The following is a 14,539-nucleotide window of genomic DNA, read 5'->3' as shown; positions in this document are numbered from 1 at the left end:
TTGCTATAACGCTCCTTTTGGTGGAGGAGCGGAAATTCCAGGAGGAAGATTGAAAAGAAAAAGGCATCATAGCCACTATGCACAGAATGACTCCCTCATCCTCCCTGTGCTCTGGGAACCCCAAAGCGGCCACGTTATCAGCAGAGTGCCCCACTCCGGGGCTCCCATCTGGCCTGAGACCCCCTGAGCGCTGCTGGCAGAAGCCAGAAGCTCAAAGCAAGGATTTGGCTCTTACCACACGACACACTGCTCAGAGCTACTGCAGCATTTCCTCAGCTCCGTCCCCAAAAACTCAAGCTTCCCTACCACCAAAACCACTTCACAGCCACCCTAAGCTCACCAGGCCAACACACTGACATCAATCTAATTTTCTTCACCTGCAAATCAACTTAGCAGGGAGCTCTCAGCTGGAGGAGGTCAGATCTTGGCAGCACGACCTGCTGGGAGGAGGCAGATGCTGCCCAGCAATGTGCCCGCTGCCCTACCCCCATCAGCACTCCAAATTGCGTGCTTGGAATTTAATCAAACTCAAAATCTGCATCATGTAAGCTATCCCACTCTGTGCACTGCTCCTCCTTTGTGCCGTACAAACCACTTCCGCCAAGGACTCGCTGCCCTCGTGCCCCTGCTCATGGGCTTTGCAGAATAGAGATGGATTGCAGGCACGGTGTTCAGCTCCAGCATTCACATTCAGCTCAACTTGGGCTGCTGGGTCCTTCTGTTCTGGCAGCACAGCCAACTCCAAGCAGTGCTGTGCACCACTTGCCTTCAAAGTAAGTGCGGCTGAGCAGTCCCCCAACTGGTTTGGTGCAAAACCTGTACATCTTCCCATGGGATGACGTGTGTACTCACCCCTCTTTTTGTATGCCTCAAATAAACCTCTGTGGGGCAGCATGTAAGGAACATATCACTATTCCAGGGGCATATTGGAGCACTGGTGTGATCATGTTACAAATCTGCAGGCAGTAAATCAGTTTTGCTTCTCAATGCAATCTGCTTTTTCTTGATTTGCTTTCAAGACTCTGCTACCCTGGGACAGCTGGCAACACGTAACTACTTTCCAAGGAACCTGAGGACTTCTACCAGCTGGGAATTGGTAGAGGTTCTCTGCCCACGTGTGTGGGATTGCAGGCAGGAGAGGCACAAGTCGCTGCGGTCACAAGCAGCCCCTGCTGAAGCTGCTCTGCAAAATCAGTGGCTCCAAGCTCTGCTGACCATTGGCTTGCGGAGCAGCCCAGTGGGTGAAGAAGACAGAGAGGAACTGGGTGATAAGAGGAAAGTTTATCTAAGAAATAACTTGCCAAAAATCTTTCTAAGAAGCTCTTGCAGAGCTCTCTGTGTGACACAGCTGGTGTGCAACCAGAGAAAAACCTGAGGTTTCCTAAAGCAGCTTTCCTTCTTTGCTTTGATTTTTTTCAGGCTCTTGCTGGGATCTCCACAAATCATATTATTTGCTGCCCTCAAACACATGAACTTGCCCAAATTCAGCTCTTTCAGGGTTTTTCAGGGAACACAGCCCCCCCCAACACCAGTCAGACACCTGGGTAGCAAGTCAGCTGTTCACAGCTGCTCTTTCCATCTCTCTTTCTCATTGTTTGCAGGAACAATGAAGAGTCTGAGGACTGAGAGGGTTGAACTGACAAAAAAAGAGACCCAAGTGGCAAGCTCTTAGTGCTCTTTGTAAAACCCAAATAAATGGAGAAATAAATCAAGCTCAGACATCAACAGGAAATTGAAAAGTTACATCAATGGAAGGACAGAAACATATACGTCAATCATTTGGCTGGAGATATTGTGGTACAAACAGATTTTTATCACTTATAGCCCGCTATTCAAATAATTGTGTCCTAGATTTCTTCTGTAGAAGTACACAGAGTACAATTTTGCCAAGTAACCTCTGGGAACAAATATGAAAATTAAAGCAAGACTGGCTTTGCTGTCCCTGATATCATGTTAGCAGATGTTTTGAAGTGTGAGTTTAATTCAGGAAAAGAAAAGAGGGTTATGCATAGCCCTGTGTCAAGGCCTCAGCACTTGTCAGATGCCTACAGCTACGCACATTTGCTGAGCAGAGATGGCCTCCTTGGACTGTGCCACCCCACCACATCCAAACTCATCAGCGCCGTCTCCTTCACTGCAAACCTCTGAATGACTTCAAATGCCCCGAGGCTCAGGTGAGCACAACAGCAGCCCATTGCTACCCGAGCACCCTGCATTCCCACCTCTGAGCCGATGTGGGGTCAGCTGGGCGTCACCTCCACCAAAGGGACGTGGTCATGGGAACCCAGCTGCTGCCAGCCGCCCTCAGCAGATAACCAGCCCTGGCAGACAAAGCCTTCGCCTTCCTCTTGAGATGTAAGATATGGGGATACAAACAGCAATAAATAACCGGTGTCAGCCCTGATCTCAGTCCCATTCCCCTGCCTCACCCACTTCCACTCCATTTACCATCAGGATATTTTTTTCCTCTCTGTTTCTTCCACACCCATGTTTTTATTTTGTATCCCCTCGGATAAAAGCAGTCTAAAACAAGTGGCCTTTCCATCTCTGGCGACAAGGGAGCCATGTTCCCCCGTGGTGGGAGGTCTGGGCCCCTGGTCTCCTTCCAGCCTTGCTCCCGACCCTTGGGCTCTCCCTCTTGCTCAGACCATTGATATATGGCCATCAGCCCTACCAATCTCCTCAGGTTTGTTTCTTGGCACCAGGCATGGTTTTCTGCTGCCCCAGTCATTTTTGCATTGTTTTCTCCCAGACGCTATCTTATCATGGCTGCATTGTTCCTCCTTGGCTTCCTCTGTGGTTCCTATCTGTCTTCTGGCTCTCTGTATATCGCTTCGCTTCAGTCAAGTTTTGATGTCATTCATCAGAGCTCTGGTTACCATTAGTTCAGAACATCCCAGCTCCACTCTGTTCCTGTCAACGTGCGTCAGATCTTCCACCCAAGAACTCAGCTGAACTCCCGTCAAACATCGCCTTCCACTGAGCAAAGAGCAGCGAGTGGAGGTGGAAGTCAAGGTTGCGTGAAGGAGACCACGAAAACGTTCACAAGCACAACAAGAAACGACTTGGCCTGAGCTTCCCCCAGCGCTGCGGAGCAGAGCACAGCTGCCCGAAACCCCAAGGAAACTGCAGACCCGTTTGTGTGAACTTCTGCCAAAGAACAGCTCTGTTTTGAAATCAGGCGCTCCTCAGAGTTTTATAAGAGTTGTTGGAGAAAAAAAGAAAAATCAGTCTAACAGCCACAGTTCTGGTTGAACTCTGCACTGATACTGCACGTTTCTTTTCCCCAAAAATGGCAATAGGAATGCTTCCATACATTGATAGGACACAAATGGTGACAAGCCCACACCTTGCCACCAGTGCCACCCTGCTCCGAGCGATGCCTCAACGAGCAGAGTGCAGCCAAGTGGTGTTTTCCTTCTTATTCTAACAGCTCAGCCAATTAGAGCACAAAACAAGATTCTCAGGCTTGGCAAATCACTCTGACCTTGAAAGAAGTGGCCTCTTTTTTTTGTTCCAACAACATGGAGACCCAGCGCTAAATGACACAAAAGAAATAAAAGATCCAATTTCAAACAGTTGGTCTGGAAGCACTTCAGCTGATTGCCGTGATTCAAAGGAGGGAAAAAAAAGTGTTTTCATTTTGAATATTGTAATGCTTTTTAAACAGCACATTGGCTGACCCGTCCTGGATCGTGACCTCTAGAGCCTCACATACACGGCTTTGAAAAGCAGCTTCATGCTTTGCCTCAGCAAACTGATGCCCGAGCTTCACAGCGGGGCAGGCTGCTCACACAGCCCAGCTGAAGGGCCACGCTCAAAGCCAAGGTGGAAAATTCTTTAGGTGCTACAATCCCCACTGGCCAGGTGGCCACCATCCCCAGTCCTGCTTCATGAAGCGCAGTTTTAAAGTAGCAGCATGTGGATTTCGGAAGTCTTGGGACATAAGAGGAGGTAAATGAGACGCCTGATCTTGCCAGGGAGATATAGGTGCTCAGAAGTAAGGTAAGTTTCACAGGACCCAGCCCGACATGCAGGCTCCATAGGACCACCCAGCTGCACAGCAAGAAACCCATTTTTCTCATAGTTTCTGCCATGTCTTCACCAGACACCAGAGCTTTGCTGGCTCTCTTGTTTTCCCAGCTGGTCTGTGTGCCTGAGAGCAGGTCACCGAAAGCAAAGGGCTTGCTCAGAAGTTAAACAAAATCTCTTTCAAGTTTAACAAGTAGAAGCCCACCTGCAGAGAGCCCCTTCCCAAAGAGGAAGGGTTCACTCCGGGGCCTTTCTCCAAGGAACCCCAGGCTGAACTCACCCACAACGAACACTGCCAAGGTGATGGGGAGAGAGGTTGGGCCCTTTCTTTAAGATAAGAGCATTTCAGGAAAATATATGACAGAAATAGACACCCAAGATTTAAAACACAGGAGCAAACCCCCTTCTTGATAGACAAGAGGCAGGAGAACAGAGAGCTGGAAGGGACTGGCAAAGAGGAGAGCAATGCTCAAACAAAGGGACCCACACTGCAGGAGCTCAGTGCCCACGCAGCCTGCACTGCACACCTTGAGTGCTTCTCTCAGCAGAGCAGCAAACGCTCTCTGGGCACATGGGGGTGTCCTACATCCATCCCCTGATCTTTGGGGCTGTTCTTTGCACATGCTGCCTTGATTTTTTTTTTTTTTTTTAAAGAACAGCAAGAGCAGAAGTTTTGTTCCCATGGAAGCTATTTTCTACTGCATGCCTAAACCTAATCTTAATTCTTCCAAGCGTATTTTGGAGCACGGCCAGGCATGCACGGGTTGTAGGAAGCTGCCTGTAAAATGGGAGAACCTGGGGCAGCATGGCAGCACCCAAGGGTGTGAGGAGGGGGCAAGTGGCACCTTGAGGGGCAGGGACGTGGCCACTGTTATAGCAACAGGGTGGGAAAGCAGCACATGCATATATTAAAAAATGAAAAGAACAAGCTACTTTGATAGCTTTAATGTCACAATCAAGAGAAACTTCCTGGCCTCATATTTTCCATATAAACACTCTCCACTGGATAAAGTTAATGGTTCCCCAACTGCAATGCAGAAGGGCTCAATCGGTTCAATTGACGTCACAGATTGAGTATTTTAATGAGATGTGCTGTGCTTCCCCCATTTACACGCTTGACCCTAACCCTTCCCAGATGTTCAGTTCACGCACACAGATGCAGCAGCGCTGGGTTTTGGAGGCACTCAGAAATGCAGTGCTGTGCCACTGCTGCTCCCTGCTGCGCCTGCACGGCGAGCGCTGCTCCCCTGAGCACAGGAGCCCACGGGGCAGTGAGAGGAGCCCCTGCCTCTGAATTGGGCTGAAGTCACCACTCTCCTCAGGGCGGGACCCCAAGGGCTTGTGCCCCCAGGACAGATCAGAGCTCTTCCTCGAGCATCGACATCTCCCATCTGAGCTCCGGGCACCCTTTAGAAGCTGCTGCTGGTGGAGCATCCCTGCTGGCACAGAAACATGTGAGGGCTCAAAGGGGAATCCAAAAACTCCCTCTGCAATTTCAGTATTTCACCAGGTGCCACTAGCAGTTTTCTGGTTTTTGATGCTCATTTAAAAAAAAATGTCCTGCTCATCCTTTCTGCAAAGATAAATGATGGAGGAAGAGCAGTTTAAAAGGAGGTCTGTGTTCCCGCAAAGCCCCTGGCTTTGGTTTTAGACCATTTCATTTCAGGTAAGTTGGAAGCTGGGCCTGAGCCACCCTTCATTCTGGGTTTGGATTAGCTAAGTGGAAGTCACAGAACCAAGCCCATATCGTTGCTGGCCTGCTCTGAGCTGGAATGGAGTTAGCCCTGAGCGGAAACACATGAATCACTCCTCCAAAAACACACAGCAAAATGCTGAACTCAACAACCACAAGCACATGGGATCCTGTGCAAGGCACCCAGTCCTTTTAACCCAGGAAAAGCCAAACTTGCAGCACCGCCACTTTGCGATAGATTGGACAGCAGGAAAGTTTGCAAATATTTAATAAATAAAAATTAGGTGTTTTCCTCCAGGTATTCCATAACTCCATGCATACTTATAAAAACAATTTCTGCAGCCAAACCACGGGCACTTGTCCCTGAGCAGATGACAGCAGCAGTTAGTGCCCAGCCCACGCTTTGCTTTGACATCATCTCTGCAAACACTGACACTGGGATAAAAGTGTCGGTGTACAGAGCCAGACTGGCACAGCTGCCCCAACCCACTGCAGAAAGGACACATCCACGTTCCCACCAATGCACACTGAGGATGCAGAGATGCGCACGAAAGACAAGTCCTCCCCTGCCTGCACGGCACCGGGTGCTGCAGGGGATGTGCACAGATGTGCATGTCTGTGCAGAAATCCCAGGGCCACAGGCGAGGGCTGCCCCCACCACAGCTCTGCCACCACAGCACTGCCCATGGCAGTACCAGCAATGGCTCTTCCTAGAAGTTGCACAACAACACAGGAATTTGATGGTAACTCAAAGCACATGGCACAACGCAGCTGCTCTGCCCGCAGCTCTGAGGTGTGGGGTTTGCTGCAGGGCACACGTAGGCACAGGCTCACCCCACTGCATCCTGAACACTGGCCTGGGCACACCACTGCTCTCATTAGCCAGACACATCCATCCTACTATCAAGATACCAGCATCGTTACGAGCCAATAGCAAGAGCAGGTAGGGCCCCTCGCAGCCCTGAGGGCCCTCTCTGGGATCATAGATTCACAACAAATCCACCTGCAGCACCCTTGATCAGTGTATTTAACTGGTGGCAATGGGAGGGAGTGGAGCAGAGAAGGAAATAACATCTCTGTGTGTATCAGGGCTGCAAACTCGAGCAGGATACCTTCCCCTCCCTCATTTGCACAGCCCCACAGATGTGCCCGTAGGGAGCAATCTCTACAGGCAGTGGGGACAGCACACAGCCCACCCCAAACGCCTCTGCCTTGCTGGTAAGAGTGCAGAGGGCTGTTTTCCCTGCTACCCAGCAAAGCTTCAGCCCATTTGCTTTTATTTTCCTTTGCTTACTAGCTTCAAATTGTTCCATTTCTCTTTCTCAAACACTTTTCTTGACATTGGTTTGACTTTTGTTTGCCCATTTGTTGCAACAGGAGCAATGAAAGAACTAATCTGGGTTTACCGGAGCTGATGGAAGGGGATAAAACAGGCCCAGGACCTGCAGGAGGAGGATCTTCCCTTTTTCCTCACATTCATCAATGAGTGCACGCTCAGGAGCAACACCCAACCCCCCCAGTGCTTGCCCCACTGAGCTGCTGCCCTGCAGCACCTGAGCTTCTCCATCCACCTCTGCCCATCATCACGAGTTCTTTGAGGGAGAGTTTGTGATCAGCATCATCATGCCATTTGCAACAGTCAGTGCCCTTTGGAAACTCCTGGCTGCATGAAGCAAAGCTCAGCGTGTCCTGCCAGAAATGGGTTTAAATGCTCAGAGCTGGAGTTTGCTTTTCCTGCTAATTGGGTCTTTGAGCTCCAATGATGCTTTTCCTTTGATTTAATTAAGGGAAACAGTTTCCAAGGAATCAGACATAAGCTCACATCAAAGACTCCAAGAGCAGCAAGCAATGCACCCCGAGATGCAGCGGATGTGATTCAGGGTGACTCACGGGCTGTGTCCATCTGCCAAGTGAGTCAGTATTGCAGTAACCTCATCACAGCCCATGGGCCAACATTAAGGACTCGCAGCACCACATCCACGCCAGGTGGAGGGAGATGGGCTCCAGCTGTCCCCACTGCCCCTCAGACCTCAGTCACAGCAGCATTCCATCCCTGTCTCCAGGATGGGGTCCCGCAGACTCTGCATCATCACAGACAACCTCCCTGGGGAGGAATTTAACATCTTGCCTCAGTCATGCCTCTGTTTTCCTCATATGAAGGGAAAAAAAAAAGCTGGATTTCTGGTGAATATTAAGCCTGGGTGCAGAAGAGCTCAAGTCTTCTCAGCTCATTAAGAGCCAGACTCGAGCCAGCTCCAAAGGAGCTTGTAGCCAAATGAAGTGCTGAAACAAGTTATTTGTGCTACAACTTCTGCAGGAGCCACACTCCCAGCGCTGCAGCCCAAGGGGAGGCTCTCTGTGCTGGACCCGGTGCCCGCTCCCCTCCTACTTTGCCCAAACAGCAGCAAAGAGCTGATATTTTCCCCCCCTCTGCAGAAAGTGAAATCCGAATTCTCATCGGATCTCGTAAAACGCAAAAGCTGAGCACGCCTGGATTTCCCCGCACACCCTCAGGAGCACACACCCGTGTCAGTCACAGTGCATCCCCCCAGATGCAGGGGAGGACAGCAACCATCTGTTTTTCCAGACGGGAGAGGGAAGGAGCCGGGAGGAGCGCTCTGCTGAGCCGGCTCAGCGCAGGGCCGTGATTTATAGCTGCTAATACAACAAATCCTCTCCAACCGCGCTGGCGTTGCTCAGGAACCAGCACCCAGCCAACAGAGCAAGCAAAGTTCAGGCAAGTTGAATGAGGATCAATTGGACCCAGAAAGTGAAAGGAAGGCTGGGCACACCGCTGCCCTCGGGGTTCCCACTGCCAGCCCCACACTGAGCACTAAGCCTGGGGAGACCCAGGTCCTTCCACAGCAACAGGGACCTGTGGGCATCCACCAGCCCCAAACATCCCCACCAGAGCCCCCTCCCCATCCCCTCTCTGCTCTGTTTAAATCACTGTGAACTTTCCTTTTCCTCTTCCAATTACAGCTAAGTGAGAGGCTTCTCAAGAAGTGAGAAGGTTTCATTTTTGGTTTCTTTTCTGATGTTTCTTCTCCACGTCTCATGGGAAGGTAGTTATGCACAAAACCACGATTTGCCACTTGCACCCAAAGGGAACATTTTGGTGTTTCTGTTACTAATGAAAGATATAGCGACCACCTGAAATAAATGAAGAACATTATCACTTCTAGGAAAGCCTGTAAGGATCCTGGAGATTAATGAATGAGCTGAAAAGCTAAATTTCTCTTCATTATGAGATGGAACCACACGCAAACAACCAACCCTGACACCCCAGCTTGTCTCTGTCCTGCAGGGACCATGGTCCCCTCTCATCACTGCTCAGTGAAGACAAAAAAACCCTAAAGCCTAAACAAAAGCTTCAGCAAACACAACGTGGGCTCAGAAAACATCTCAGTGTTACCAAAACTGCACTATCCACTGGGTAGAGATGTTTGAGAACCATTTCCCTGCATCTGCTGGTAGCCGATGGGAACAGACCAGGTGCTGCCAGCCCAGCAGAGCCCTCCAGCCCAGGGATGCCCCATGTCTGCAACACCCCCACTGAGCCATCCCTATGGGCACAGCACTAAATCTCAGCGAGAGGGCAGCCCTGCGCCCCTGCACATGAGCCCTGCTTGGGCATTATTTAATTCTGTGAGTACCCAGCCCCATGGGGCAGACAGGCACAGGGTAATCTCAGACAGGATATCCTCCAGGGATAAGCCTCTGTGCAGCCTACAAACAATAGAGTGGGGTGGGCTGGGTCCCGCATCTATGCCTTGGGAAGCTGTGGGGTTGCAGTGATACTTGGGAGTGAGCTGACATTCAGCATCTCTCTATCTGCAACCCTTGTGCCATAGAGAAACCCACACTGAGTTTTACAGCAAGGCTTTGAGGGTCCAGGTTGGTCGCAAGGCAACAAATGTGCAAGTTGTTGGTCACGGTCTCCCTGCCTCACTCATGTTATGCTGAGCGAATCCAATTGCCGTGCCCTGTTCCGCTCCCAGTGATGTCAATGCAAATTTGGAACTCCTTCATTGCCTTCACAGCATAACCTCATTTAGCAGAGAGCAGGGCTTAGTGTGCCTTCTGGATCTATGTGGTGTAAGAGGGAACAGACCCGCACCTCTGGCTCATTAGCAAGGGAACACTCTGAAATGAAGGCAGCAGGCAGCATGCCATGCACAGCCACGGCCATTTCGAGAGCTCTCAGCACAGAGCAGGCTCTGAAATCCCCACAACCATACAGGTAACATGAGCATGTGCTCCTCAGCCCCTGCCCAGCACCCAGATGATGCTGGACCGCAGCCATTCCTGCCTGTGGTATCTCTGCTGGGTGCTTCTCTTTCTTTGCTCACCCCTGAGCCACTGCTGGATTTGCAAACACTTAAGAATTCCAAGAAGAGGTGCACTGACGTCTCCAAGCAAGGGAAAGCCCTTTTCCTGCCAAGGAGGCACATAATTGTCAATACCCCATTGTTGTGCTTGAGCTCACCACCCCTTAAAGCCATTAATGGAGAAATCAGGGGTTTTTCTTTGGCATTTCTGTGGGTGGAGTTTATTCCCATCCTTATCTGAGCAGTGGATCTTTCCCACCACTAACCTGGTGCCAGGGTGTCCCACAGCCCGGGCCGCCCAGCACACAGCAGAACAAACAAACCCAATTGCAGGAGGATATTTACAATTGCTGACCAAACTCTCGGTTTCCTCAGCAAGCTCCTCCAGACAATATGCTCCAGGCGCTGGCCTCCAATTGTACTGTCAGAAATTGATGCGGGCCCAAGAATGAGAAAATATTGTGTTTAGATGTGTGATAGTCAAGCAAAACAAGCTCGGCACATTACTGCAGGGCTTTCCCCCAGCCCTGTATGTTTGTTTGTTTTCATAGGGCTGAGCAGGGCACACCCTGCCCCCCATGCAGCAGCTCAGCTCTGCTTTCAGATGCTCTAGTGCAGGTGAGCTCCTTCTGCTCAGCCTTCAGCTTCGCCCTGTGGGAGCACTCATGCTTGTGGCTGCACATACCCAACAACAGAGGTGAACTCTGCACATGTCGATGGTTCAGTCTTTGGACTGATTCTCCTCTTCTTATTACGCCAAGAGCAAATCCTGAGTGACAACACTGGAAGTAGCATGTTCCAGATTCACACCAGTTTAATAAGAACCAGAATTTGGCTCTACATCTTACGAGATCATGCTCTATACTCATGGCCAATACATTAATGCCTTCCAGCACCACGAGTCCTTCCCTAAAGACTGTGTGAGCCCTCCCTTGCAGGTTATCCAGTGATCAAGGCCCAAAAACACACAAAGCAGAGCAGCATCACAGCTTTCACATTTAACACAGAGTAGAGTTTCTTATCGCTAGGTTTGTTCAGCTGAGAACATCCATGTGTCATTGAGGGGATTAGGAACATTCAACAGGAGAAGAGAAAAGAGCAGCTCTGCTAGCAGCAGGACTTCAGTCAAATGAATAAGTAGGGGGGGATTTCTCCAGATTTGCACCACACTACCACTAAACTCCAAGCCAGAGAAGGAATATAAATTAGTTAATGAGAACGGGATTCCAACCAGCTACTCTGCTATCCCCTAACATTCATGCGTTCTGCTTTCCTCCCCTTGCTCCGTTAACTGACTGCAGACCACCCAGGGTAAGAAGGATGTATGACAGAAATACAGTGTGTATTTATGTTGGCTCCTCTTGCTGTAACCTCCTTTGGGGTATGACCCAGCTTTAATAACTCAGACTTAGCCTATCACTTTCTGGCTTATTTCCTTGTGGGCTTATAATATACACAGTGCTTCTCAGTTTGTTCTTTTGGTACATTATAGGGGAGGAGAGGAAATGGAGAAGAAGAGATTCATTACAATCGGTTTGAGGCGCGCTGCTTAGGGGCTCCTCCAAATACTTCTCAGCACAGATCACCTCCTGACACCATTTCCCTGGGGCCAGGAGCAGCAGCTCCAGAGAACAGCCAGGTGCTGCAAGCACTGCAGCTCCATGCTCTGAGAAGTGCAAACATCTCCGGGGTAAGCAACTCTTCACTTTGATCATTACAGAAGATCATACGAGGAGGCAGGAGTTGATGTAAAATCAGGTTATACAGTGGGAAGAAATCTGATTGTAAAGGCGTACCAGAAGGTGTTCAAATAAATCTGCTTTCCTAATGCCTTGCACATCCAGTTCTCCACAGCAGAAGCTGTTAAATCAAGTTATAACTGCTTACTTGCAGTTGTTTCTGTACTTACAATACTACAAAGTGTGCGGTGACACTATTACAGCTACACTGCTTGAGTAGGTTGCAGGTTTAATAGCAATTTCCAATTTGCTATCAGAGTTAAGGAGGAAAGAAGCCATCTGGAAGATACTGAGGAGTTGAGGAGCAGATTGGAGCAGCTGAGTTATTGAGTTGATGCTCATAATCTAGGAATTTAGGTTAAGGCCCACCAATAGCCAGCAGCAGCTGCCCCATTTGTTCCTACAGACCTCCATCCCACCCTGTTAGCTCCTGCAGCACTGAAGCAGGTCGTTCCTGGAAGTGGCAAGCATATGAAGGCAATTCAAGGCTAACAGGGAGGCTGATCCCAACTAAAAGGATAAGAACTGCCAGGTAAAGAGGAGAAAGCGGCTGTGAGCAGGCTGGAGGGTGACACATAGGCATGGTTATGCCTTTAGGATACAATGGATTCTAAGGAGACAAGCACCTTGAGAAAGAACGAAATAATTGGCCTCACATAAACTTCTGTTTTGGCCAGAAATTCCACCCTGACTGTAAGAATTACAGTGAAAACTTCATGGGTAACAACGTTTTTCTGCATGAAAGTTCAGCTTCAGCAAGTGGGAAACTTCTCCCCTATGAAAAACAAGTTCTGTTGAACTTCTGGCCTTGCTCAAGCATGAGTTCAAAAAAAAGACATACGAAAAGCCAAGCACAGGACCTCAGCACACTTGCAGGAGAGGTAGCACTGAGCAGAAGGCAGCGCCTGCACAGCCCAGCAATCCTCTGCAGTGCTGTGATCACAGGCAGCCTCTGAGCTGCAGCCCATCACCTGATGGGATCCTATATTTCAGACATGTAACAGCTCTAAGTAAAATCCACATGCATAGCCCTCAGAGTAAAACTGAAGACTTCTGTATTTGGTTATGGAGACGAGACATGAAAGATTACCTTCCCCCTGTAGCTTATTAGCTATTGACATGATTTTCTTTGCAAATCCCAGTTTCCAATGACTTGTTACTTTTAGCACTGGAAAAGGGAAGCCCAGAACGATGCCAGTTAGCTCTGCTGGCTGCTCTTCACATTGCTCTTCCATTTGTACCCTCAATTGCTCTGAATAGATTCAAGAAGCCATTGGAAATCTAAAGTCTTCTGTCCAAAGCTGGAATCACAACCACTTGTGTTCTCAAGGAACTGCACAGGAAGCCCATTACAGAAATTAACAGAAGCAGATCAACAAAGAAATCTACCCTTATCTTTTCAAATAGGAGCACAGCTCAGGAAGGGATGTGCAGAACAGCAGTTGTGCCAGTTGTATCTGCCCACTAACAAAGATCATTTTAGGAAGAAACAACAAACATACAGCAGTTTCTTTCCCCCACTCCTTTAACCAAAAGAAGTGCTCTTCTCTGATGGAGAGAGATCTTCTAACTCCATCCCAAGTGTATTTATCGCCAGCTTACACTCATTTGTTCTAGTGCCAACATTGTCGTGTTTAAATAGCTCTTCCTCCCTGGTGCTTACCCCTCTGATGTATTTATTACCCTCATGATATAGTTAAATGAGGACTGTATTCAGAAAGCTCTTATATCTTCTCAGTGGTTACTTATCAACAGAAGCTGTAAGTACTTGTCCCAGGCCACTCAACCAGAAATTAGAGGCCAACACCATGCTCACTGCACCTGGTGGCTCTCCCAGTCAACAGCATGGCAACAACTGCTACTCAGCATTAACCCAAACAGCTCACAGGCAGCAACAGGCACTACTCATTCACTGTTAACATTCCAGCAAAACAGGGATATGTGAAGAGAAGCGTAACATGATGGAAAGCACAACAAAACAGCAGAGCAGCAAGGCCCCAGACCACAGCAAGCAAGAATCCACTTAGACACAACAGCAGCAGGCAAAGAAATAAAATAAAGAACATGCTTACCTTTGGGAGGCCCATAACATCCTCAGGTACACAGAAATCTCCAGACGAGATGCATCCACCTCCACTGCCAGCCCTTAAATGGGGTCTGGGAACGGCTCCACCCCTTCCAATCACTCAGGTGCATTGCTTGCAGCTGAGCTGCCCTGGGCTGGCCCTGCCTTCCCACCAGGTGCTCCATCACTGCTTCAGGCCCTGACTTTGCATTTCCACTACAAGGAGGCTGAGTTTTAATCATAAACCCACCACGAGGTCATTGAAACTCCAACATTTGTTAAAAGTACAGGCAGTAGACATCAGCATTTCCTTAAAACTGTCCCATCTTAGAAAGAGGTCCATAGAGATGTAAGCTGTAAGTGACTGTTAGTGAGGTTTGGGTAGAGATATGCATTCTTACACCTTCAGACTTCAGCCACCACTGGAGATAGGACACATGGGATCAGCATCCTCACCCACATCATCCCTTCTGAGTGCTGCGGGTGCTTGGTGCTCACAGTGCTCGAGCTCCAGCCCACCTCACAGCACTTCAGGAGAGCAGAAACACAGCGTGCCATCCTCGCAAGAATTAGGGTACAAGTGTACTGCAAGGCCAATAGGGGCCACATCGCGCAGACGTGAGCACTGATTTTGACCACCTCGAGATGTGAGGATGTTGGTTCCTGAATGTTTTTGCTC

General features: G+C 49.3%; 1 protein-coding gene across 2 annotated transcripts in view; it reads right to left on the bottom strand.

Annotated features, from left to right (window-relative positions):
• The window catches only part of MMD (monocyte to macrophage differentiation associated), a 47,651-nt gene extending 33,749 nt beyond the window's left edge, over positions 1-13,902 (bottom strand). The window contains exon 1 of one of the 2 annotated variants that reach the window (XM_021414926.1): positions 13,868-13,902. In XM_021414926.1, the coding sequence (XP_021270601.1) occupies positions 13,868-13,887 (20 nt within the window). In that variant the 5' untranslated portion in view covers positions 13,888-13,902. The remainder of the gene's footprint in view (positions 1-13,867) is intronic. The other variant, XM_021414924.1, reaches the window with a different exon arrangement.

The sequence above is a fragment of the Numida meleagris genome, chromosome 17 (genome assembly GCF_002078875.1).
Source record: "Numida meleagris isolate 19003 breed g44 Domestic line chromosome 17, NumMel1.0, whole genome shotgun sequence".
NCBI classification, from domain to species: domain Eukaryota; kingdom Metazoa; phylum Chordata; class Aves; order Galliformes; family Numididae; genus Numida; species Numida meleagris.
The sequence above is the reverse complement of the archived record's forward strand: the minus strand, read 5'-3'. Positions and strand labels throughout refer to the sequence as shown.